This window comes from Amblyraja radiata, chromosome 24 (assembly GCF_010909765.2).
Source record: "Amblyraja radiata isolate CabotCenter1 chromosome 24, sAmbRad1.1.pri, whole genome shotgun sequence".
Lineage (NCBI taxonomy): Eukaryota > Metazoa > Chordata > Chondrichthyes > Rajiformes > Rajidae > Amblyraja > Amblyraja radiata.
Window position 1 is genome coordinate 26,507,815 of NC_045979.1, and position 24,462 is coordinate 26,532,276.

At 46.9% G+C, this 24,462-nt stretch overlaps 1 protein-coding gene across 1 annotated transcript in view; it reads right to left on the minus strand.

The window, feature by feature from the left end:
* LOC116986910 (ras-related protein Rab-44-like) overlaps positions 1-24,462 on the minus strand; it is a 70,814-nt gene that overhangs the window by 40,789 nt on the left and 5,563 nt on the right. The window contains exons 3-20 of the mRNA XM_033042697.1: positions 23,859-23,970; positions 23,235-23,415; positions 21,846-21,992; positions 19,784-19,874; positions 16,894-16,989; positions 15,434-15,639; positions 14,665-14,722; positions 13,471-13,625; positions 12,799-12,856; positions 11,761-11,945; positions 11,269-11,317; positions 8,748-8,932; positions 8,254-8,311; positions 6,835-6,998; positions 6,341-6,398; positions 5,571-5,755; positions 2,736-2,793; positions 1,013-1,197 (exon numbers count right to left, since the gene is read on the minus strand). Coding sequence (XP_032898588.1) covers positions 1,013-1,197; positions 2,736-2,793; positions 5,571-5,755; positions 6,341-6,398; positions 6,835-6,998; positions 8,254-8,311; positions 8,748-8,932; positions 11,269-11,317; positions 11,761-11,945; positions 12,799-12,856; positions 13,471-13,625; positions 14,665-14,722; positions 15,434-15,639; positions 16,894-16,989; positions 19,784-19,874; positions 21,846-21,992; positions 23,235-23,415; positions 23,859-23,970 — 2,231 coding nt within the window. The remainder of the gene's footprint in view (positions 1-1,012; positions 1,198-2,735; positions 2,794-5,570; positions 5,756-6,340; positions 6,399-6,834; positions 6,999-8,253; positions 8,312-8,747; positions 8,933-11,268; positions 11,318-11,760; positions 11,946-12,798; positions 12,857-13,470; positions 13,626-14,664; positions 14,723-15,433; positions 15,640-16,893; positions 16,990-19,783; positions 19,875-21,845; positions 21,993-23,234; positions 23,416-23,858; positions 23,971-24,462) is intronic.

Sequence of the window (24,462 nt, forward strand, 5' to 3'; positions counted from 1 at the left end):
AGCGGGAACAATGTGCTGCACGTACACGCTATGAACAAGGAGTGTACAAGCGTTCTCCACAGGGTATCTTGTGTGTATGCATGCAAAAATGTCAGGGTGGCAGCCAGGTGGAGCAACATTAGAGTTGCTGCCTTACAGTGCCAGAGACCCAATTTGAATCCTGACAACGGGTGCTGTCTGTACGGAGTTTGTACGTTCTCCCCGTGACTGAGTGGGTTTCCTCGGGTGCTCTGCTTTCCTCCCACACTCTAAGGATGTGTAGGTTTGGAGGTTAATTGGTTTCAGTAAAGATTGTAAATAGTCGCTAATGTGTAGGATAGTGCCAGTGTATGGGATCACTGGTCAGCAGGAACCCGGTGAGCCGAAGGGACTGTTTCCCTGCTGTATCTCTATCTCTGCACTAAAATAACCTGAGGAATGTGAGCAAAATGGACATGATGAGCACGCGATGTGCAATGGATATACACACAGTGGAGGAAGCATACAAAGTATTGTAGGTATACATGCTGTTCAGCAAGTGAAAAGTCTGGGCATTGTGTGCATAAGATGGTCCTGCTCCTGGAGGTACCGAGGTCAAAGCAGAAGCTCAGAGGGGATAGAGCCTTCTCTGTTGCTGCTCCGACAATATGGAACACTCTACCTTTGCACATTAGACAGGCCTCTTCACTGTCCATTTTCAAAACTAGTCTTAAAACCCTTTTCTATTCCTTGGCTTTCGACCCTGCATGAGACTTTGCTCCTGTTTTAGTGTTTCTATTGTTTTTTTATTGTTTTCACTGTCTTTTAATGTTTTTATTGTTTTATTTTATGTTTATGATTAGTCATGTACAGCACTTTGTTGCAACAGTGGTTGTTTTTAAAGTGCTCTATAAATAAAGTTCAGTTCAGTTCACACCACGATGCATGTTGTACATGTTGTCAGAGTGGCATGTATGTTGATTGTAAAGTGTACAAGAAGGTGGGGTGGAGACTGGGGTATTTGCAAAGTGTGTAGTGTGTGTGGGTCCCTCACCCTTCTCCCTTCTCCCGGTGAGCTGCTTCCTCCTGGAGGATCACCAGCCGATCCCGAGCCTCCTGCAGCTCCTGTCGGATCCCCTCCAGACGTCCTTCCAGCTCCTGGTTGGTGAGATGCAGCTCCTGGTTCTCAGTGTTGGTCTCGTCCTCTTTACTCCGCAGGGACACGAGCTCCGCCTGTAACTGGAGGGGAAGGAGACACAGAGGGACAGTGTCCACACGCAATTCCTCATGGAATTATGGTCGAGAGGGAGGCATTTAGCCCAATACTGCCGTAGTGGCCAGAATGGAGTAATTGGAAATAATTAGAACTCATTTCATCAGAGCTCACTTTCTTATGAATAGTCATTGATCTGAAACATTGACTAATTCTCTCTCCACAGATGCAGCCTGACCTGCTGAGTGTATCCCGCACTTAAAAAAAAATCAGATCTCCATCATCTGCGGTTATTTTACTTTTCCGCAATACTCCAGGTCAGTTAATTCCTCATTTATCTCCTGCTCACACACTCTGTTCTCTCCTGTCCCGCCTGTAGTGTGGCAACCAATGTGTACAAGAATTCTAGCCATAGCCTAACAGGTGTGTTACAAAGTCTAGCACAACCTCCCTGCTCCATGCCTCAGCCAATAAAGACAAGTGTCTTGTGCACTTTCCAAACCACTTCTGAGATGCTTGTCTTCCTCAGGAATCTATGGTTTGCAGTTCCATATCTCTCCGTCCCCCTCCACAATCTAGTATCTAACCTTTTTCTCACCTCATTCCCTCAAAGCATCCCACCACATTCCCGTGTGGAATACCATTTGCCTACGGGATTGGGTTCTACGGGACCCAATTAATCCATCCCATTTTACTGCTAACCAGAGCAACTAACTCAGCAACAGTGTCAACAGCAAAACATTTAATAGGACCACAATGTATCTCCAAGTCAATGATAAACACTTGGAGATGTGTATCAAGAGGCCAAGTATAGAATCCATTGACCACACTACACACTGCCAAACGAGTCATTGCATTTCACACCGACTGCTAAGTTTTATATTCTGCCACCGACCCAGATCTCAATTGCCATGAAATTTTACATTCCTCTTGAATCTACCATTTGGGACTTAGTCAAACTAATCGTGCGGCACGGTGGCGCAGCGGTAAAGTTGCCGCCTTACAGCACCAGAGACACGGGTTTGACACTGAGTACGGGTGCTGCCTGTACGGAGTTTGTATGTTCTCCCAGTGACCACATGGGTTTTCTCTGGATGCTCAGGATTCCTCCCACATTCCAAAGCCGTACAAGTTTGTAGGTTAATTGGCTACGGTAAAAATTATAAATTGTCCCTAATGTGTAGGATAATGCTAGTGTACGGGGATCGTTGCTTGGCGTGGACTTGGTGGGCTGAAGGGACTGTTTCTGGGTTGTATCTCTAAACTAATTGAAAAAATCCATGTAGTTTGCATGGGTTATGGAACATTTGTTGATGTCTGATTAATGGGATCCATTTTTTTTGTAGATGCCGGAAATAGCCTTGATGTCGGGGGGAATAGTTGATGTCAGCTATTCACCACTCATCAATCCTATTCCCTATATCCACAAGAAAATTAATCCCATTAGTCGGACATCGACAACATTCACAAATTCATGCAATTTGCCTTCGCATTCCCAAACCCAAAGGCTCATTTGCTCTGTTCCTTAAAATATTTCCAATACAGTTGCCTGCCCCAGCTTTACCTTTAGAATAGGTTCTTCGGAACCTGGGCCGACACTGCCTGAAGAAGGATCCAACTCTCTGCAATGAGACCAGAGAATAAGACAGACAGAGTAAGAGGGTCAGTGACAGTGAAGTGGAACACGAGTGGCATTCGCTTTTAATTGTATTGTGACTGTGTGGGGAGCACGAAGTGTGCTGTGTGTGTTTACATTGAGCAGGGTACATGTTTTCTTGCTTCAGACGATGCACATCCATAAATTGCACATATCCTAGCAAAATGTACCTACTCTGTACATGTTCTGTGGTGTGTATGCACAGTATGCTGGATGTATGCAATATGTATGGAATATATTATTTGGTGAATGTCACATGCACAGGGCTTCCAACTTTGGGTAAGAGTTGGGAGTGAGAAATTACGAGAGACCAAGCCCGAGGCAGTGTACCCTCCACCCCCCCCCCCCCCCCCCCCCCCCCCCCCCTCCCATTGGTACAGAGCTTTTGCATTTTTCAGCTTGAAATTGTGTAATCTGGTGCTTACTGTAGCAAGTCTTTTAACTTACACTTGAATGCAATATTTATGCTTTAAATTGGATTAGCTATGAATAAGGTTAGGCTAAATTACATTCCTAATTACATTCCACAGTAGAGCCAGGCTCTGATCAACAGGTGCAGCACATGAATGATCTTAGTATATTCATGTAGGGAAATCAGATTATAATCAAACACTTGGCCCATGTTGGCCAACCTGGGTCTCCCTGCACACCTGGAGACTGCGCACATATACGTTGTGCACATTATGCAGAGTGACAGAGTGATGCATAGGTACAGAGTGAGTACACGGCATGAGGGGTGATGTAACAGTGTGTGGAGTATATGGGGTGTGGACAGGGAACTTGCACAGTGTGTAGTGTGTATGGGTCACTCACCCTTCTCTGTCCTCTCGGTGAGCTGATTCCTCCTGGAGGATCACCAGCCGATCCCGAGCTTCCTGTAACTCCTTTTGGATCCCCTCCAGCCGTGCTTCCAGCTCCTGGTTGGTGAGATGCAGCTCCTGGTTCTCAGTGCCGGTCTCATCCTGTTTACTGCGCAAGGACACGAGCTCCGCCTGTAACTGGAGGAGGGGGAACACACAGAGGCAATGATAATTTGTTCCACATAGAAAGTTAAAGATGATGGTAGGGAGGGAGGCCATTTTGCCCATCACCAACATATTTGTAAAACATTCTATGGATCGTTCCCACCGTCCAGCTCTTAGTCCATGGCCTTGTAGGTTGTGATTATTCAAATCTTATCTGTGTTCTGCTGAAATGAGCTCATGGTCTTCCCCCACTCCCCTCCCCCCATTCCTGCAGGCAGTGAGCCCCAGACACACATTGTTCTGTAACTTAAATATTTTCCCCACCTCCGCCCCCTCCCACCAATTCACTGACGGAGATGTTTCTGGGATATTAACCTCCACCATGAGAAAATAGTTCTTCATGTTCACAGTGTCCAGGCCTTTCACGACAGTTAAATACCTACACAACCTACATGTTTGCAGGTCATGCACAATGACCAGATGCGGCCGCATTTGGAGTATTGTGTTCAGTTTTGGTCACCCTGCTATAGGAAGGATGTCACTAAGTTGGAAAGAGTGCAGAGAAGACATACGAGAAAGTTGCCAGTACTCGAAAGCCTGAGCTATAGGGAGAAATTGGAGATGTGTTGGACTTCATTTCTTGCAGCACACGAGGCTGAGGGATAATCTTAAGGCGGTGCAGAAAATCATGAGGAGAATTGACAAGTTAAATGCACAAGGTCTTTTACGCAGTATAGGTGATCAAGAACCAGTGGACATGGGTTTAAGGTGATTGGCGAAAGATTTAATAAGAACCTGAGGTGTAACCCGAGGTATGTAGGCCAGAAGCAGGCAAATGGGACAATCTTAGATGGGACATCTTGGTTAGCATGGATGAGTTGGGCTGAATGGCCTGTTTCTGTGTTGAATGGACTTTTTCACACAGTCTGTGGAATTCTCCGCCTCAGAGGGCCGTGGAGGCAGGTTCTCTGGATACTTTCAAGAGAGAACTAGATAGGGCTCTTAAAGATAGTGGTCAGGTGATATGGGGAGAAGGCAGGAACGGGGTACTGATTGGGGATGATCAGCCATGATCGCATTGAATGACGGTGTTGGATCGAAGGTCCAAATGGTCTACTACTGCACCTATTGTCTATTGTCTATTGACTCTGTGACTACAAAAAAAGACACAAAGTGCTGATGTAACTGAGCAGGTCAAGCAGCATCTCTGGATCATCGGGATAAGTGATGTTTAGGGTCAGGACCCTTCTTCAGACCCTACATGTCTGCTCCAACTTTACCTGTTGAAAAGCTTCTTCTGTACACGGACCTGCACTGCCTGGACATGGATCCAACTCTCTGCAATTAGATCAAAGAATCAGACAGACAGAAGGAGAGGGTCAGTGACAGTGAGATGGGTCACCAGTGGCGTTTGCTGTGAATTATGTTGTGACGGTGTAGGCAGTGTGCTGTGTGTGCATTGGGTGTGTGCGAGGTGTGTGCACATCTACAAATGTTGCATATTTCATACAGAGCACGAGCAGAATGTACCTAGTCTGTACATGGTGTGTGGTGTGTACGCACAGTATGCAGTGTGTCTGCAATATATCATACTGTGACGTCACATAGAAAGTTCGAGAAAAGTGAGTGTACAGTTCATATACCGTGTGCACATTGTGCAGAGTGGCGCATGTGTACAGAGTGAGTACACGGCATGAGGGATGATGTAACAGTGTGTGGAGTATATGGGGTGTGGACAGGGAACTTGCACAGTGTATAGTGTGTATGGATCCCTCACCCTCCTCTCTCCTCTCGGTGAGCTGCTTCCTCCTGGAGGCTCACCGGCCGATCCCGAGCCTCCTGCAGCTCCTGTTGGATCCCCTCCAGCCGCACTTCCAGCTCCTGGTTGGTGAGATGCAGCTCCTGGTTCTCAGTGCCTGTCTCATCCTGTTTACTGCGCAAGGACACGAGCTCCGCCTGTAACTGGAGGAGGGGGAACACACAGAGGCAATGATCTCTTGTTCCACATAGAAGGTTTTGGTCACCCTGCTATTGGACGGATGTCACTAAGTTGGAAAGAGTGCAGAGAAGACTTACGAGAAAGTTGCCGGTACTCGAAAGCCTGAGCTATAGGGAGAGATTGGAGATGTGTTGGACTTCATTTCTTGCAGCACACGAGGCTGAGCGAAAATCTTAAGGTGGTGCAGAAAATCATGAGGAGAATTGACAAGTTAAATGCACAAGGTCTTTTACGCAGTATAGGTGATCAAGAACCAGTGGACATGGGTTTAAGGTGAGAGGTGAAAGATTTAATAGGAACCTGAGGTGTAACCCGAGGCATGTAGGCTAAAAGCAGGCAAATGGGACAATCTTAGATGGGGCATCTTGGTCAGCATGGACGAGTTGGGCTGAATGGCCTGTTTCCGTGTTGAATGACTCTGTGTACAAAAAAAGACACAAAGTGCTGAAGTAACTGAGCAGGTCAAGCAGCATCTCTGGAGCTTCGGGATAAGTGACGTTTAGGGTCAGGACCCTTCTTCAGACCCTACATGTCTGCTCCAACTTTACCTGTTGAAAAGCTTCTTCTGTACACGGACCTGCACTGCCTGGACATGGATCCAACTCTCTGCAATGAGATCAAAGAATCAGACAGACAGAAGGAGAGGGTCAGTGACAGTGAGATGGGTCACCAGTGGCGTTTGCTGTGAATTATGTTGTGACGGTGTAGGCAGTGTGCTGTGTGTGCATTGGGTGCGTGCGGGGTGTGTGCACATCTACAAATGTTGCATCTTTCATACAGAGCATGAGCAAAATATACTCTGTTCATGGTGTGTGGTGTGTACGCACAGTATGCAGCATGTCTGCAATATATCGTACGGTGAACGTCACATAAAAAGAACGAGAAAAGTGAGTGTACAATGCATATACTGTGTGCACATTGTTCAGAGTGGTACATGTGTACAGAGTGAGTACACGGCATGAGGGATGATGTAACAGTGTGTGGAGTATATGGGGTGTGGACAGGGAACTTGCACAGTGTGTAGTGTGTATGGATCCCTCACCCTCCTCTCTCCTCTCGGTGAGCTGCTTCCTCCTGGAGGCTCACCAGCCGATCCCGAGCCTCCTGCAGCTCCTGTTGGATCCCCTCCAGCCGTGCTTCCAGCTCCTGGTTCTCAGTGCCGGTCTCGTCCTGTTTACTACGTAGGGACACGAGCTCTGCCTGTAACTGGAGGGGGGGGGGGGGGGAACACACAGAGGCAATGATCACTTGTTCCACATAGAAAGTTAAAGATGATGGTAGGGAGGGAGGCTATTCGGCCCACCACCAACATACTAGTAAAACATTCTATGGATCGCTCCCACCACCCAGCTCTTAGTCCGTGGCCTTTTAGGTTGTGATTCTTCAAATCTTATCTATGTTCTGCTGAAATTAGCTCATGGTCTTCCCCCACTCCCCTCCCCCCATTCCTGCAGGCAGTGAGCCCCAGACACACATTGTTCTGTAACTTAAATATTTTCCCCACCTCCGCCCCCTCCCACCAATTCACTGACGGAGATGTTTCTGGGACATTAACCTCCACCATGAGAAAATAGTTCTTCATGTTCACAGTGTCCAGGCCTTTCACGACAGTTAAAAACCTACACGACCTACATGTTTGCAGGTCATGCACAATGACCAGATGCGGCTGCATTTGGAGTATTGTGTTCAGTTTTGGTCACCCTGCTATAGGAAGGATGTCACTAAGTTGGAAAGAGTGCAGAGAAGACTTACGAGAAAGTTGCCAGTACTCGAAAGCCTGAGCTATAGGGAGAGATTGGAGAAGTGTTGGACTTCATTTCTTGCAGCACACGAGGCTGAGGGATAATCTTAAGGTGGTGCATAAAATCATGAGGAGAATTGACAAGTTAAATGCACAAGGTCTTTTACGCAGTATAGGTGATCAAGAACCAGTGGACATGGGTTTAAGGTGATTGGCGAAAGATTTAATAGGAACCTGAGGTGTAACCCGAGGTATGTAGGCCAAAAGCAGGCAAATGGGACAATCTTAGATGGGGCATCTTGGTTAGCATGGACGAGTTGGGCTGAATGGCCTGTTTCTGTGTTGAATGGACATTTTCACACATTCCGTGGAATTCTCCGCCTCAGAGGGCCGTGGAGGCAGGTTCTCTGGATACTTTCAAGAGAGAGCTAGATAGGGCTCTTAAAGATAGTGGTCAGGTGATATGGGGAGAAGGCAGGAACGGGGTACTGATTGGGGATGATCAGCCGTGATCCCATTGAATGACGGTGCTGAATCAAAGGGCCAAATGGTCTACTCCTGCACCTATTGTCTATTGTCTATTGACTCTGTGACTACAAAAAAAGACACAAAGTGCTGAAGTAACTGAGCAGGTCAAGCAGCATCTCTGGATCATCGGGATAAAGTGATGTTTAGGGTCAGGACCCTTCTTCAGACCCTACATGTCTGCTCCAACTTTACCTGTTGAAAAGCTTCTTCTGTACACGGACCTGCACTGCCTGGACATGGATCCAACTCTCTGCAATGAGATCAAAGAATCAGACAGACAGAAGGAGAGGGTCAGAGACAGTGAGATGGGTCACCAGTGGCGTTTGCTGTGAATTATGTTGTGACGGTGTAGGCAGTGTGCTGTGTGTGCATTGGGTGCGTGCGGGGTGTGTGCACATCTACAAATGTTGCATATTTCATACAGAGCATGAGCAAAATATACTCTGTTCATGGTGTGTGGTGTGTACGCACAGTATGCAGCATGTCTGCAATATATCGTACGGTGAACGTCACATAGAAATAACGAGAAAAGTGAGTGTACAATGCATACACTGTGTGTACATTGTGCAGAGTGGTGCATGTGTACAGAGTGAGTACACGGCATGAGGAATGATGTACCAGTGTGTGGAGTATATGGGGTGTGGACAGGGAACTTGCACAGTGTGTAGTGTGTATGGATCCCTCACCCTCCTCTCTCCTCTCGGTGAGCTGCTTCCTCCTGGAGGCTCACCAGCCGATCCCGAGCCTCCTGCAGCTCCTGTTGGATCCCCTCCAGCCGCACCTCCAGCTCCTGGTTGGTGAGATGCAGCTCCTGGTTCCCAGTGCCTGTCTCATCCTGTTTACTGCGCAAGAATACGAGCTCCGCCTGCAACTGGAGGAGGGGGAACACACAGAGGCAATGATTATCAGTACCTCCTATAATGTGATCATACATTTGGCCCGCCATCACCACACTAGTCAAGCAGAGCTCTACGGATCACTCCCATTGCCCAGCTCTCCGTCCGTGACCTTGTGCAGGTCACAACGCTTCAAATCGTATCTTTAAGGCCACAAAGAGCTGGAGTAACTCAGCGGGTCGGACAGCATCTCTGGAGAACATGGATCGGTAACATTTTGGGTCAAAACCCATCTTCAGACTTCAGAGTCTGAAGTAGGGTTTTGATCCGATACATTACCTATCCATGTCCTCCAAAGATGCTGCCTGATCTGCTGAGATACTCCAGCACTTTGTGTCCTTTTGTGTATTATTGTATTGTATTGTATTGTATTCAAATTTATTGTCATTGTCTCAATTAGAGACAACGAAATGAATTTTCCTTACAGGCAGTATCATAAAAATAAATAAATAATAAATAATAAAAACATATTAAAAATAAAATTGAATTAAAAAAAGAAAAGCACAAACACAGAAAGTCCAAGACACAACATAACACAATGGCACCAAGGTGAGGAAGGCACCATAGTCCAGCCAGCCTCCCCTCCGATCTTCCCAGATGTTCATCCGTGGTCTGGGATTATTGAGCATCCTGATTATCTAGCATCTACAGTTCTTTGGTTCTAAATTGTAGATCTACATAAATCTTATCTGAGTCCTGCTGAGATGGAGGCTCTCGGTCACCCTGACGCAGCGGTAGAGTTGCTGCCTTACAATGCCAGAGATCTCAGTTCGATCCTGACTACAGGTGCCTGTCAGTACAGAGTTTATACGTTCTCCCTGTGACCTGCATGGGTTTTCTCCAGCATCTCCGGTTTCCTCCCATGCACCAAAGACATACAGGTTTATAGATTAATTGGCTTGGTATAATTGTAAATTGTCCCTAGTCTGTGGAGGATAGTGTTAGTGTGCGGGATCGCTGGTCGGCGTTGACTCGGTGTGTCGAAGGGCCTCTTTCTGCACTGTATCTCTAAACTAAACTAAACTAAAACATCCAAGTTTATCTAACTTCCCCTTAAAGTTTATGCCTTTAATCCAGGCAGCATTCTTCTGCACCCTCTCCATTACCCCCACATCCTTCCTGAAATCGGGCGACCAGAACTGCACTGAATACTCCAAATGCAGCCTTAAAACCAATGTGCTCACCAAAGCCCTCACATTTCCTTCCTCATTTACTCACTGCAAACCTCACCATCTCTGCATGGAATTCCAGTTGGCACTTTCATACCCATCCAATCTATCCATTCTCAACTTCCAGCAGGTACACAAAAATGCTGGAGAAACTCAGCGGCTGCAGCAGCATCTATGGAGCGAAGGAAATAGGCAACGTTTCGTCCCGAAACGTTGCCTATTTCCTTCGCTCCATAGATGCTGCTGCACCCGCTGAGTTTCTCCAGCATTTTTGTGTACCTTCGATTTTCCAGCATCTGCAGTTCCTTCTTAAACACTCAACAAATGAGAACATTCTTCCTCACAGTCATCCACTCTGCCCACTCTCATGTCAACGGGATATCATTTCACTGTGGATCTAAATTTATCTCCAAGTCACTGCTAAACACTATAAGACCAGGCAACAGAGTGTAAAACCACCTGACCCCTCTGACACACAACCATGCAGTTACTGACTTGCCCATTCACTGCCATCTATTCCTTAACTGTGACTGTCACTGATTAAACTTTTAATTGGACCACCCATTTCATCAGCTTTTCCCTTCTTTATCATTCCACTATTCAGGACTTTGTCGAACCATATTGGTAAAAGCCATGCAGTCTACATCAACTACCCCCCCCCCCTTCATCCAGACTTCTCGACATCGACACACAATAAATTGCAATCCTTTTGGTCAGACATCAACAAACATTCACAGTGCCATGCTGACTACTTTTGATTAATATGTCCTTCCTTAAGGGCCTGTCCCACTGTACGAGGTAATTCAAGAGTTCTCCCGAGTTCTCCCCTGATTCGAGCTTGTGTAATGTACGTAGCGGGTACGTCGGAGCTCGTGGATGTCACGTAGCGGCTCGTATGAGTAACGTTAGGTGCTCGGGAAATCCGGTAAACTCGTGACGTTTTTTCAACACTGAGAGAAATGTCCACGAGTAAAAAAAGACATGAAAAAAATTGTTACTTTTTACTCGTACGAGCCCCTACGTACCCGCTACGTACATTACACGAGCTCGACTTCAGAGGAGAACTCTTGAATTACCTCGTACAGTGGGACAGGCCCTTTATAGCTACCTGTTCCCAATAGCATGCTCTGTATTAACCTTACCTGCTGAAAAGCTTCTTTGGAGCACGACCCTGGAGATGGATCCGACTCACTGCAATGAGATCAAAGAATCAGACGGACAGGGGGAGAGGGTCAGTGACAGTGAGGTGAGTCACCAGTGGAATTTTGTCTGTGTAGGGTACGTGCAGTGTGTGCATACAGTGTGCGCCGTGTGTTTGGGCTGTTTTCAGACAAATGTGTGTACACATTTACAAATGTTGCACATATCTTAGAGTGTGAACAAAATGTACCTGATCTGTACATGGAATGTGGAGTGTATACAGAGCACACAGTGTGTATGCAATGTATTGTATGGTGAACGTCACGTGGAAAGAATAAGACAAGTGTGCATACAGTGCATATACAATGTACGCATTGCGCAGTGTCAGACTGGTGTATATGTACAGAGTGAGTACACGGTATGTAACAGCGTGGGGAGTATATGGGGTGTGGACAGGGAACTTGCACAGTGTGTGGTGTGTGTGGGACCCTCACCCTTCTCTCTCCTCTCGGTGAGCTACTTCCTCCTGGAGGATCACCAGCCGATCCCGAGCCTCCTGCAGCTCTTGTTGAATCCCCTCCAGCCGAGCTTCCAGCTCCTGGTTGGTGAGATGCAGCTCCTGGTTCTCAGTGCTGGTCTCGTCCTGTTTACTGCGCAGGGACTCGAGCTCCGCCTGTAACTGGAGGGGAGGGACACACGGAGGGACTGTAGCACTTGTGTTGTTCTAACGATAATAATTATCCCCTTAATACTCCAGCCCTTTAAATATTGTTTCATCGAACTGACTGCTTTTGTTTTTGGACAGTATGTCCTTGCAGCAAAGAAAGTAACTGGGGATTTTGGTGGGCTCTCCAAACTGTTGGTTTGTTGATAGTTTAATTTATAGATAATACAGAAACCAAATAACCTACAAACCCGCATGTCTTTGGGATGTGGGAGGAAATTGGAGCACCCAGAGGAAACCGCCATGGTCACAGGGAGAGCATGCAAACTCCACAAAGACAGCACCCAAGGTCAGGATCAAACAGCGATCTCTGATGCCATGAGGCAGCAGCTCCACTAGCTTCATTGATTTAGAACCAATCTATTTTCTATTGATGGTGAATTCATGCCTCTTTTTTATAGCTTAATTGCAACAAGGGACTTCATTGCTTACCAGAACTCTGCCCATGTACCAGAGTTCACTTTTAGTAACATACTGAGGGAAGGTCACGCTTTAGCCCAGCTCTACACCCCTTTAAGCCGCTGCCTCACAGCATCAGAGACCCAGGTTCAATCCTGACCTTGGGTGTTGTCTGTTTGGAGTTTGCACGTTCTCTCTGTGACCACGGGGGTTTCCTCCAGGTATTCCGGTTTCCTCCCACATCCCAGAGACGTGCAGGTTTGTGGATTAATTACCCCTAGTGTGCAGGGAATCGATGCAAAAGAGGGATAACATAGAACTGGTGTGAATGGTCGGCATGAACTCGGTGGGTCGAACGGCCCGTTTCCATGCTGTATTTCTAAACTGAAAAAACGAAACCCTTCGTTACCTGCTGATCAGCCTCTTCCGAGCACGGCCTCGCATTGTCCGGGGTTCGATTACACTCTCTGTAATGAAACCAAAAGCATCAGACAAGATGTGGAGACAGACAATGAGAGTGAGGGGGTCACTGGATGTTTCATTGTTAGATCTCCTCGTTCACTTGCAATTAAATCTCAGGCCCTGACCAGTGTACAAGGTGTAGAGGCGATCTGAGGAATACCATATAGTCCCAGAAGGTGGTGAGAAGGCAGAATGCAGTATGGTGAAGGTACCTACACTCACAACATTTAATTGTCCAGACAAGTACTTGAATCACTGAGATATTGAAGGCTATGGACCAAGTGCTGGCAAGTGGGATTTCAATGTATGGGTATTTGATGGCCAGCATGGATGTGGTGGGCTGAAGGGTCTGTTTCTGGGCAATATAATTCTATAAGATCGCTGTTCCTACTCTCATTAGGAAATGCACTGTATTGTCACCAGTGTGTTACACAGTATATGGGATAGGTCACAGACTGTGTTTACACAGAGATGGAGGCTGACAAAGAACTTGAGGGGTGTGTGCACCTGTGTGTGTGGTTCACGCACAAAGTGTGAGCTACGCATAGAATGTGTGGTCTACATGCACGCAGGTGGGACGATATGTGTGCGGCGTACAAGGTGCGTGTAACGCTCATACCCATTCTTCCCCTCCAGTCGATCCCGAGCCTCCTGCAGCTCCGCTTGGATCCCCTCCATCCCCGTCTCCAGCTTCTGGTTGAGGTATTTGAGCTCCTGGTTCTCATTGCTGATCTCGTCATGTTTACTGCACATGGACACAAGCTCAGCCTGTAACTGGAGGGGGGGGGGGGGGGGAGTGAGGGGGAAGCAGTGAACGTGATGTCAACCCTCAGGCCAACTACACTTCTCCTTAGATCTCAAACTAGTACTCATGGGAGGAAGCCTCTTTGTTCCAGGAATGAGCCAACCATTGCCTTTGCTATATCCAAGGTTCTGGGGAGAAGGCAGGAGAATGGGGTTGAACGGGAAAGATAGATCAGCTATGATTGAACGGCAGAGTAGACTTGATGGGCCGAATCACCTATCAAACCCGGGCCTCTGGTGCTGTACGGCAGCACCTCCACTACTGCCCTGTAAAGCAGTGGTGATCAGGATGGAACTCAGGTCTCTGACTCTGTGAGGTAGCAGCTCTACCAGCTGCCTACTGATGCACTCTTGATAAGAGAATTTCCCAGGCACCTATGTTGTGGTACTCTCCACAGTCGCAACTATGTCCTGTACATTTGAATGTACATGTAACATTTAGATAATACACCTGTATCCTAAACCATTGCTCCTTCATTCCACTCACTGGGTGCATCGGGATCAGCCTCTCGCAAAAATATTTATCAATCTCTGTGCAGAGTGGCTTCCTCTGGCAGACGTTACAAGGCCTTCTACGCCCGAACCTCCAGACTCAGGAACAGCTTCATTCCCAGTGCTATAGCGGCTCTGAACCGGACCTGCTGAGTGCCCCCCGTCCCCCCTGGACTGTCACCCTCGGATGGTCACGTTGCACAGACACATCTGCACTTTAGTCTGTTTGAACTGTTTCGACTATTTTACTGTTCTTTTTTACAATCCATGTTCTCGGGGTATCTAAATCTAAATCTTATTAGTTATTTATGTTATGACATCGGATGGAAGCTGCATACCAAATCTCGTTGCGCTTATGTGCAATGACAATAAAATATATTATTATTATTATTATTCATGCCGGGAATAATGAGCCCTCTCCGCTTGCCCCACTATGTGTTGTCTATGCACCAGAGTCCATCCTGAGGCAGTCAGTGAGTGACCTGTCCCTTTCCCTGCTGCGACCTTCCCTCATTACCTGCTGAACAGCTTCTTCCGAGCTTGGCCCCTCCAGGCCAAGAGACTGCCTCCACTCCCTGCAACAGGATGAGAACATCAGTGACAGCGACAGGTGGAAAGATTAATGACAACAATGCCTAGACTACAGGTGCCTCCCTCACCTACGCTCCAAGCCCACGTCCCCTGTTCCACCGCAGCTCATTGTATAACTGCGTCTGATCTGTCTCTTCAATCTGTCTGTGTGTACGGCGTGCGGGATATGTCAGTGTGTTCACAGAGTTACACATAGTGCATGGCCTGGGTGTGCACGGTGTGTAGGGTATGTGCACAATATAGGGTGTGAGTTCACCCACCGTGCAAGGAGTGTGTAAACAAATTGAGGGATGTGTCTATTACACAGGGTGAACACTAGCCTATTCTCTCCATTTCGCTTGTATTTTCTTACGAAATAGAAGGAGGCCAAAGATAGACACTAAATGCTGGAGTAACTCAGCGGGTCAGGCAGCATCTCTGGAGAAAAGGAATAGGTACCGTTTTGAATAGAGACCCTTCTTCAGACTCTTCAGACTTCAGTCTGAAGAAGGGTCTCAACTCGAAACGTCACCTATTCCTTTTCTCCAGAGATGCTGCCTGACCCTCAGCATTTTGTGTTATCTTTGGTGTAAAGCAGCATCTGCAGTTCCTTTCCACAAATATTAAGAGGCCATTCAGCCCATCGTATCCATGTCAGCACCAAGAGCATCCCCAGCATTCTGTTCCCCCATTTAGTTTCCTTTTATCTTCCTCACCCTTCTCTCTCCTCCCGGTGAGCTGCTTCCTCCTTGCGAATCACCAGCCGATCCCGTGCCTCCTGCAGCTCCTGTTGGATCCCCTCCACCTGCAACGCCATCTCCTGGTTGCTCATCTTGAGCTCCTGGTTGCTCATCTTGATCTCCTGGTTCTCAGTGTTGGCCTCGTCCTGTTTGCAGCCCAGTAACATGAGCTCTGCCTGTAACTGGAGGTGGGGGGACACACACAGACACAATGACCTTCGACCAGGAACTCATTTCATCAGAGCTCAGGGGGAGAGACAAGCCTGGAGCTGACCTTCAACCTCAGGATAGGTTCACTTGTACCTCCTCCAACCTCATCTACTGTATAAATTGTTCTTGGTGTAGACACCCAGGTGTATGGGCGTGACTTGGCAATCATTTACTGACCATCTACGCCCAGTCTGCCTTGGCCTACGCGACCTCCCGATTGCCAAAGACTATAAAACACCGACCCATTCCCATACTGACCTTTCCGTCCTGGGCCTCCTCCACTGTCAGAGTGTGGCCACATGCAAATTGGAGGTAAAGCACCTTTTATTTTGCTTGAGCAGCTTACAACCCATCGGTATGAACATTGATTTCTCTAATTTCAATTATCCCTTGCATTCCCTCTCTCCACATCTCTCCCCCACCCTCGTCATCCCCAGTTCCTGGCTGGCTCCACTGTTTGCATCCATGATATATACCTTCATTATCACCTCTTCCACAGTCAACAATGGACCAGAGAGAGCAAACCTAATGCCCCTGTCCCACTTAGGAAACCTGAACGGAAACCTCTGGAGACTTTGCGCCCCACCCAAGGTTTCCGTGCGGTTCCCGGAGGTTGCAGGTGGTTGCCGGTGGTTGCAGGTAGTAGAAACAGGTAGGGAGACTGACAAAAAACCTCCGGGAACCGCACGGAAACCTTGGGTGGGGCGCAAAGTCTCCCGAGGTTTACGTTCAGGTTTCCTAAGTGGGACAGGGGCATTAAATGTCACAGTTACCTTGACATTATGGTGCTCCATTGCATTGGGCAATGCCATCGAGTAGATATTTTCAATACAAATGAGTGAAAAGTGGGCGCAGCGGTAGAGTGGCTGCCTTCCAGCGCCAGAGACCTGGGTTCAATCCCGACTATGGGTGCTATCTGTACGAAGTTTGTGCGTTCTTCTTGTGACTGCGTGGGTTTTCCTCGGGTGCTCCAGTTTCCTCCCACACTCCAAACAGGTTTGTAGGTTAATTGGCTTCGGTATATAATGGGGATCGCTGAACGGCGCGGACTCGATGGGCTGAAGGGCATATTTCCGCACTGTACCTTTAAACTAAACTAAAGGTTTACAGCAGATCGCAGTTTATCAACCACATCACAAGCCCCATCTTGAGGTGGAGATGAGCCGAGGGAATACGTCACAAGTTAAAACATGTGAAGTGGCATCTAAGATACACATCTGGTTTACCTGTGCCTGCACCTGGACCAGATGTTGCACTTCTTCCTGTTTGCTGTCTAACTCCTTTTGTAGGTCTTGACTCTGGGCTTGGAACCTCACAACAATCTGAACAGAGGAAGGAAAATGAGCCATCAGTGAATGGATAATTATGCATAATGCACAATATACTCAACACTTTTAAAGTAATTATCCAGAGAGCATGAGATCAAAATCTGCTTTGTTAGCACCAGATACTTTGCTAGCACCAGAACTTTGTTAGCACCAGAACTTTGTTAGCACCAGATACTACAATGGCGACACTTTGCGTACGTTGTGTATTGTACGCAACATCAAAGAATTTCACTGAACCTAGGAACATGTGACAATAAAGTATCATTGAATCAACTTCACCTTTGGCCAACTGGAGTGGTGTGAGGTCTGCCATGGTTGAATGCATTCCCATAGTACATGCACTCATAGACTGCATGTAATATTCCGCCAGGACTATCTGCCCATGGTGGCCCCATTGCTACAGATCCTCTCGGACTACTCTCCACAAGCATGTTCTCGTCCCTCTGAGACCATGGAAGAATTTCCTTCCTTCTTTCATTCAAAGCAACCCCATTCTTTAAGCGGCAGCACTCTCCAGTAGCTGGAAGAGTGGTGCTTGTGTTGGGTTACGTCCCATGAAGCACTGGTTGCCAAGGTTGCAAATAAATGCATGTAGATGTTGCCAGGATGTTGCCAGCACTCGAAGGTTTGAGCTATACGTAGAGGTTGAGTAGGCTGGATATTCCTTGGAGCGCAGGAGGATGAGGGGTGATCTTGTAGAGATGTATAAGATCTTGAGAGGAATGGATCGGGTAGATGCACAGAGTCTCTTGCCCAGAGTAGGTGAATCGAGGACCAGAAGACATAGGTTTAAAGTGAAGGGGAATAGATTTAATAGGAATCTGAGGGGTAACTTTTTCACACAAAGGGTGGTGGATGTATGGAACAAGCTGCCAGAGGAGGTAGTTGAGGCAACATTTAAGAAGCAGTTAGACAGGCACATGGATAGGACAGGTTTGGAGTGATATGGATCAAATGCTGGCAGGTGGGACCAGTGTAGCTGGGACATGTTGGCCAGTGTGGGCAAGTTGGACCAAAGGGCCTGCTTTCACATTGTATCACTCCATGATTCTATGACTATATGAGATGTGATCTCTTGTGATAGGTCAACAGAATAGCCCATTCTCAAACTGGTGAACGACACCATGCCACACAGATTCTGGGACCTTCACATTTGACAATCACAATCGTCACAGAACTTTGACCAACGACATAAGAATGGCACATTTTAATGCCTTTAAAAGATTTGAAAGTCATTTTATCCTCTGACCTGCGGCCCCTTATTGAACAAGGAAATTATTTCTCAAAATGGCAGCAAGGAATTGATATTTGGTTCCTTTTAACCTTTTGTGCTACTTTACATTTTTGTTAATGCAATTTTAATGCAAGTTAAAAGAAAATTACCGTTTAATCTTTAGAAACGTCAATGAACCGTCTTTAAGAAACTTCCCTTTAACTGAAATAATTTAATGCATCAGTTCTGTCTTCTTGATTTGTCCAAGTCAATGGACCAATTAGATCCCAGATCCAAAGTCCCTTGTTGGATCTGCTACTCAGTCTAACTGGATGTCAGTGAAGTCTTAACTCAGTAAATGTGGTGATCCTCATACAGGCATCCCCGGCTTACGTGATAGGAGACTTACATAAACTCGCACTTACGTAAGCAATTCTTTAGAAACATAGAAACATAGAAAATAGGTGCAGGAGTAGGCCATTCGGCCCTTCGAGCCTGCACCGCCATTCAATATGATCATGGCTGATCATCCAACTCAGTATCCTGTACCTGCCTTCTCTCCATACCCCCTGATCCCTTTAGCCACAAGAGCCACATCTAACTCCCTCTTAAATATAGCCAATGAACTGGCCTCAACTACCTTCTGTGGCAGAGAATTCCAGAGATTCACCACACTCTGTGTGAAAAATGTTTTTCTCATCTCGGTCCTAAAAGATTTCCCCCTTATCCTTAAACTGTGACCTCTTGTTCTGGACTTCCCCAACATCGGGAACAATCTTCCTGCACCTAGCCTGTCCAACCCTTTAAGAATTTTGTAAGTTTCTATAAGTTCTTTAAGCCCACCGATGCCCGCATGGTCTCCATGTTGGAGCTCCCTGTGGTGTCCAGGTCGGAGCTCCTACACGGTGTCTGCGTCATAGCTCCCGTGTGCTCTACACGTCAAATAGTAAATCTGCGCGTGTGCAGTGGATCTTCCATTTCTGACTTGCGTAACATCTGACTTACAGTATTCAGTATTCAGTATTTATTTTAATATCATTTTAACTGAGTACTTGCATACACAGATGAAACGAAAAATCGATCAGTTTCCATTCAGTGTAGTTAATAAAAACAGAATAAATACATAGAGCTTTAAAAAATTTAAATTACCATATCTAAAAAAAAAATAGGCCTAAGAATTACAATAAAATAAAAACAGACATTCCGACAGACAGTGGCTTTGCTTTGACAGATGCCTAGCTGTCAAAGTATGGGCGAGGTTGAATGTGTTGGTGAACGATATATGCGGAGGGGACACACAGTACGTTAACCAGTCTTATTGCTCTGTGGGATGAAGCTGTGTAGCATCCTGCTGGTTTTGCAGCTGATGCTCCTGTACCTCTTCCCAGACGGCAGAATGGAGAAGATGTGGTGTGATGGATGATACACAAGAGTCCGCAAAAACGTAAACTTGATGTAAGTCGGGGGGGGCATCTGTATACACATATATACTGATTCACATAAAGCGCTGAGGCTGTAGGTGTGATTGGTTTAAGTATTAGCCTATTTAAAGTGCAGACAGTTGGCAATACTTACCTCATCCTCTATCCTTTCCTTCTCATTGTTGATTTGAAGCTCCATCTCCTCATAGAGTCTCTGCGTGTCTGCATTGTGTTCCACCATCTTCCTGCAGAAAAGGTAGGGAGGTCAGTGTTGGGCAGAGGTCCTGGCATCTGGCCACCTCACCTCAGCTGTGACCTCTGGGATATTAATAGATTTTCAAGCAGCCTGTAGCAGATGGTAACAGGAATGAAAAAAAAACAAAGTGCTGGAAAGACTCAGCAGGTCAGGCAGCATCTATGGAGCGAGAGAGAGAAACAGAGGTGACATTTCAGGTCCATGAGTGTTCGTCAGAACTTCTGATGAAAGGTTATTGATCTGAAATGTTGAATCTGTTTCTCTCTCCACTGGTGCTGCCTGACCTACTGAGTATTTCCAGCAACATTTCTTCAGATTTCCATCAGGGAATTATTTTGTTTTCCAGTACTGCTCCAGCCTCAGCAAGTTCCTTCCATACGCCATGGTACTGTCTGATTTCCTTCAACAAAAGCAAGGATGCTGTCTGATTTCCTTCCTTGTCGCATCCCCAGCCATTCCCGCAGAAAGATTCTGACTGTCTATCCTATCTACGCCTCTCCTGATTTTATATTGTTCTAACAGATCTCCCCGCAACCTCCGGTATATGAGGTACAAGTGCGGTGTATTTGCTGCCTCTTTAACACGACTCAACCTTGTCTGGGTGCTTCACTGCTTGATCTGCTGAGGCGGGAGGGGAAGGGGGGGGGGGCAGACTGCAGGAGGGGAGGATATTTCCCTTGCCTCAGGCTCTAGAACAAGGGGGCAGAGCCTCAGGTGACAGAGGAAGAAATGAGGCCGCGACTAGTTCCCAGAATGCGGGAACTCCTCTCGATCATGAAGGAGACGCACCAGAGACCACCAGCAAACATGTGACGACCATGTGGCGATCATGAGGGGAGCGCAGAGCCTCCTGCACTAGCCTAAAAAGTCGCCTAAGTGGTTCAGGCCCTTGAAGAGGTATGCGGAGGGCGGATATGCTATTGAGACCAAGAATCAGCTATGATGATACAGAATAAGACCATTCCCTTCCCCTTCCATCTACAGTATATCCCTCTCTCTGGCTTTCAATTACACTCTCCTCTCCTTATCTGACATCCATTCTGCCTCTTTTTCATCCATTTTCATCCAGATTTAAAAGGCCGCCTGTCCATTCCCTCCACAGATGCTGCCTGACTCGCTGAGTCACTCCAGCACTTTGTGTTTCACAGAAGGCAGTGGATGGCTGTTTCTGTGTTAAATCAGTGGTGGTCCACAGAAAGCTGCAGACCTACCTCCAGTGGAAGGTCGGACTGGACAACCTTCATGAGAGTGAGGAAGGAATGGGTTTGAATCCATTGGGCAAACAATTTTTTTTAATGTTAAACTACAGACACTGGAAATGTAAAATGTGATTATTTTTATTTTGTTCCAGCTACTTAAGCAGTTAGATCAATGATCTCATCCTTCCAGTTACAAACCTCAAGAAATTAAAAACGATTTGAGGCACAGTTTAACTCTTTAATTCCTTGCGTAATCCTCATAGGTTCATTAGTTATAGGAGCAGAATTAGGCCATTCGGCCCATCAAGTTTATTCTGCTATTCCATCATGGCTGATCTATCTTTCCCTCTAACCCCATTCTCCTGGAGAATCTGAACAGCATCTCCTGCCAGGTTGGTAGATACACTCTGAGGTACGTTCTCCACCTCACATGTGGAAGCAGCGAACACTTAAGAAGACAAACATTTATAAATATAAAAGTGAAGAGAAAGGCTGAGATGGGACCAGAAATAAACGGTTGTGAAAGAAACGCAGGAAGTGCTGGAAATACTTAACAGGTTGGACAACTCTACAGGGAGAGAAATGGTGAACGTTTCAGATTGATGAAAGGTCATTGATGTGAAACATTAACTCTGCTTCTCTCTCCACAGTCGCTGCCTGACCTGCTGGGAGTTCCCTGCATTTTCTGTTTTTTTATTTCAGATTTCCAGCACCTGCAGCTTGTTTTGCTTTTGGATTGCAGTTGGCGCGACATTACTCACTTTTTTAGGGTGCGTTCCAAATCCTCCTTCTCATGCAGAGTGTCCTGGATTTGGCAAGTCACTTTGGATAGGAAGTCCTCCAGGTGCCCCAACAAGTTTGGCTCGTTGCGTCTGAGCTGGATCCACAGCTTCCAAATCTCTGACTTACTGATACAGAGAGAGAGAGAGAGACAGAGACAGAGAGAGGGGGGGAGGGGGGGAGGGGGGGAGGGGGAAGGGAGAAGGGAGAGGGAGATAGAGCAGGTGAGGAGGAGAGAGAGAGAGGGGGGAGAGGGAAGGGGGAAGGAGATAGAGCGGGAGGGGGAGGGATGGAGGTGGAGATGCAGAGGGAGAGGAAGAGGAAGAGGGAGAGGGACAGACAGAGACAGAAAGAAAGAGAGACAGATAGAGACAGAGGCACAGAAAGAAAGAGAGTGAGAGATCAAGAGAGGGAGAGAGGGAGAGACAGAGAGAGAGAGGGAGGGTGAGAGAGAGAGAGAGAGAGAGTAGAGATCAGAAGAGAGAGCTATAGAGAGAGATAGACTGGAGCAGCGAATAGACGAGAGACAATAGACATAGTGAGGCTCGATAGAGATAGACTTATATCAGAGAGAGAGAGAGAGAGAGAGAGAGAGAGAGAGAAAGATGGAGAGAGACAGACAGAAAGAAAGACAGGCAGAGTCTATTAGTTCTATTAGTTCTAGAAGCAGAAAATGGCCATTCAAGTCTATTCCACTATTCCACCATTCAATCCCGGCTGATCTATCCTTCCCTCTCAACCCCATTATCCTGCCCGCTCTATAACCTCTGACACCCATACTAATCAAAAATCTGTCAATCTCCGCCTTAAAATATCCATTGATTTGGCCTCAACAGCCGTCTGTGGCAATGGATTCCACAGATTCACGACCCTCTGACTAAATAAATCCCTTCTCATCCTCTTTCTAAAAGTACGTCATTTTATTCTGAGGCTATGTCCTCTGGTTCCAGGCTTTCCTACTAGTGGAAACATCCTCTCCACATCCACTCTATGCAGGCCTTTCACTATTCGGTAAGTTTCAATGAGGTCCCCCTCCCCCCCCCCCCCCCCCCCCCCCCCCCCCGATTCTTCTAAACTCCAACAAGAGTACAGGCCCAGTGCCGTCAAATGCACACCATCATACATTAACCCAATCATTCCTGGGATCATTCTTGTAAACCTCTTTTGGACCCTCTCCAGCGCAAGCACATCCTTCCTCCGATATGGTACCCAAAACTGCTCACAATACTCCAAATGCAGTCTGACTAGTGCCTTACAAAGCCTCAACACTCCTTCCACCTTTGGGAATTATTCTTCCCTTGGAGAGGAACGGAGGCGCTCCCTGGCAAAGCCGTAACCTTCAGGAGTAACTTTTGGGTTTTCACACTTACTCTTCAAAGATGACAGTGGCTCCCAGTTTCCCCATCAGTGCGGCAAACTGATGCTTCTCCTCATCTTCAACGTCAACCTGGTCCTGGAGGCTGTGGGATTGGGAGTCGCAGTACTGGGGTTCGGCAGCAAGCTTCAGACATGAAACATCCTTGTCCTCCCCCTGGTCGCTCAGGAAGTGGCCTGGAGGTTAGAGGAGAATCGGGACATGACTGACGTAAGGAACAACATCTCCGCTAAACAACGTAGCCATCTCGAAGCACCAAACCAAGCCTTAATCAGCCTTAGAACTTGTGGATCTAATCAATCCAATTCAATCAATTGTTAATCAGGGATAACATCGCAAACTGATTAGCTCACCATTACTCCCAGATCCAAAGATGGGCCAATGTGGACCAGGGATCAGGGACAATCAGGATTGGTGGTTCCCAGTAGATCAACCGAGCTCTGGGTTCATCATTCTCCAGTGTCACACACTCTCCCTGTGTCCACACGCTCCCCCCACCCTCCACACTCTCTCCTCATTGTCCACACTCAGTACGGACTCGGTGGGCCAAAGGGCCTGTTTTCAACTGTATCTCCAAACTAAACTAAAGAGAGTTTACAGAGTTTTATTCTGAACTTACTCAGCCCCTCGGTAAGCTGTTCAGGGGTCAGAATGCCTTTGGTGTCCACATCCAGCTTATCAAACACCATCTCCAACTCCTCTGAACTGAAGGGAAACTTCTGCTGCAGCTTCTGTTGATAGATCGAGACAGCGGTAAAATCATGCAGACGCACGCATACACTAGGGCATGCATGCTTGCAACAATGTTAGCATGCATGCATTGATGCTCTCACATATACACAGACGCATGCAAAATCATGCAGGCACGTGCGTTTGTGTGGGCATGCATGCTTGTAAAAATGTTTGCATGCATGCATTGATCCTCTGACACATACACACATGCATGCACACACAAGTGCAAGCACAGATGCTACAGAAACATGCCGTCACACACACATGCAAACAGTAAAGCGGCAACATGTTGATCTGGGGATAGAAGATTGACCGAATAACGTACGATGGAGGGGAAACATACTTTGATCTGCAAATGTTATGCCCTGGGGATCACAGCTGACACCTCAACTTCGTACAATACTTAACACTATTTGCTGAAGGCAATAAAGGTACAATCATTAAATTCTCTGGCGACACCAAGGTAAGTGGGAAAGTGAGTGTGAGGAAGA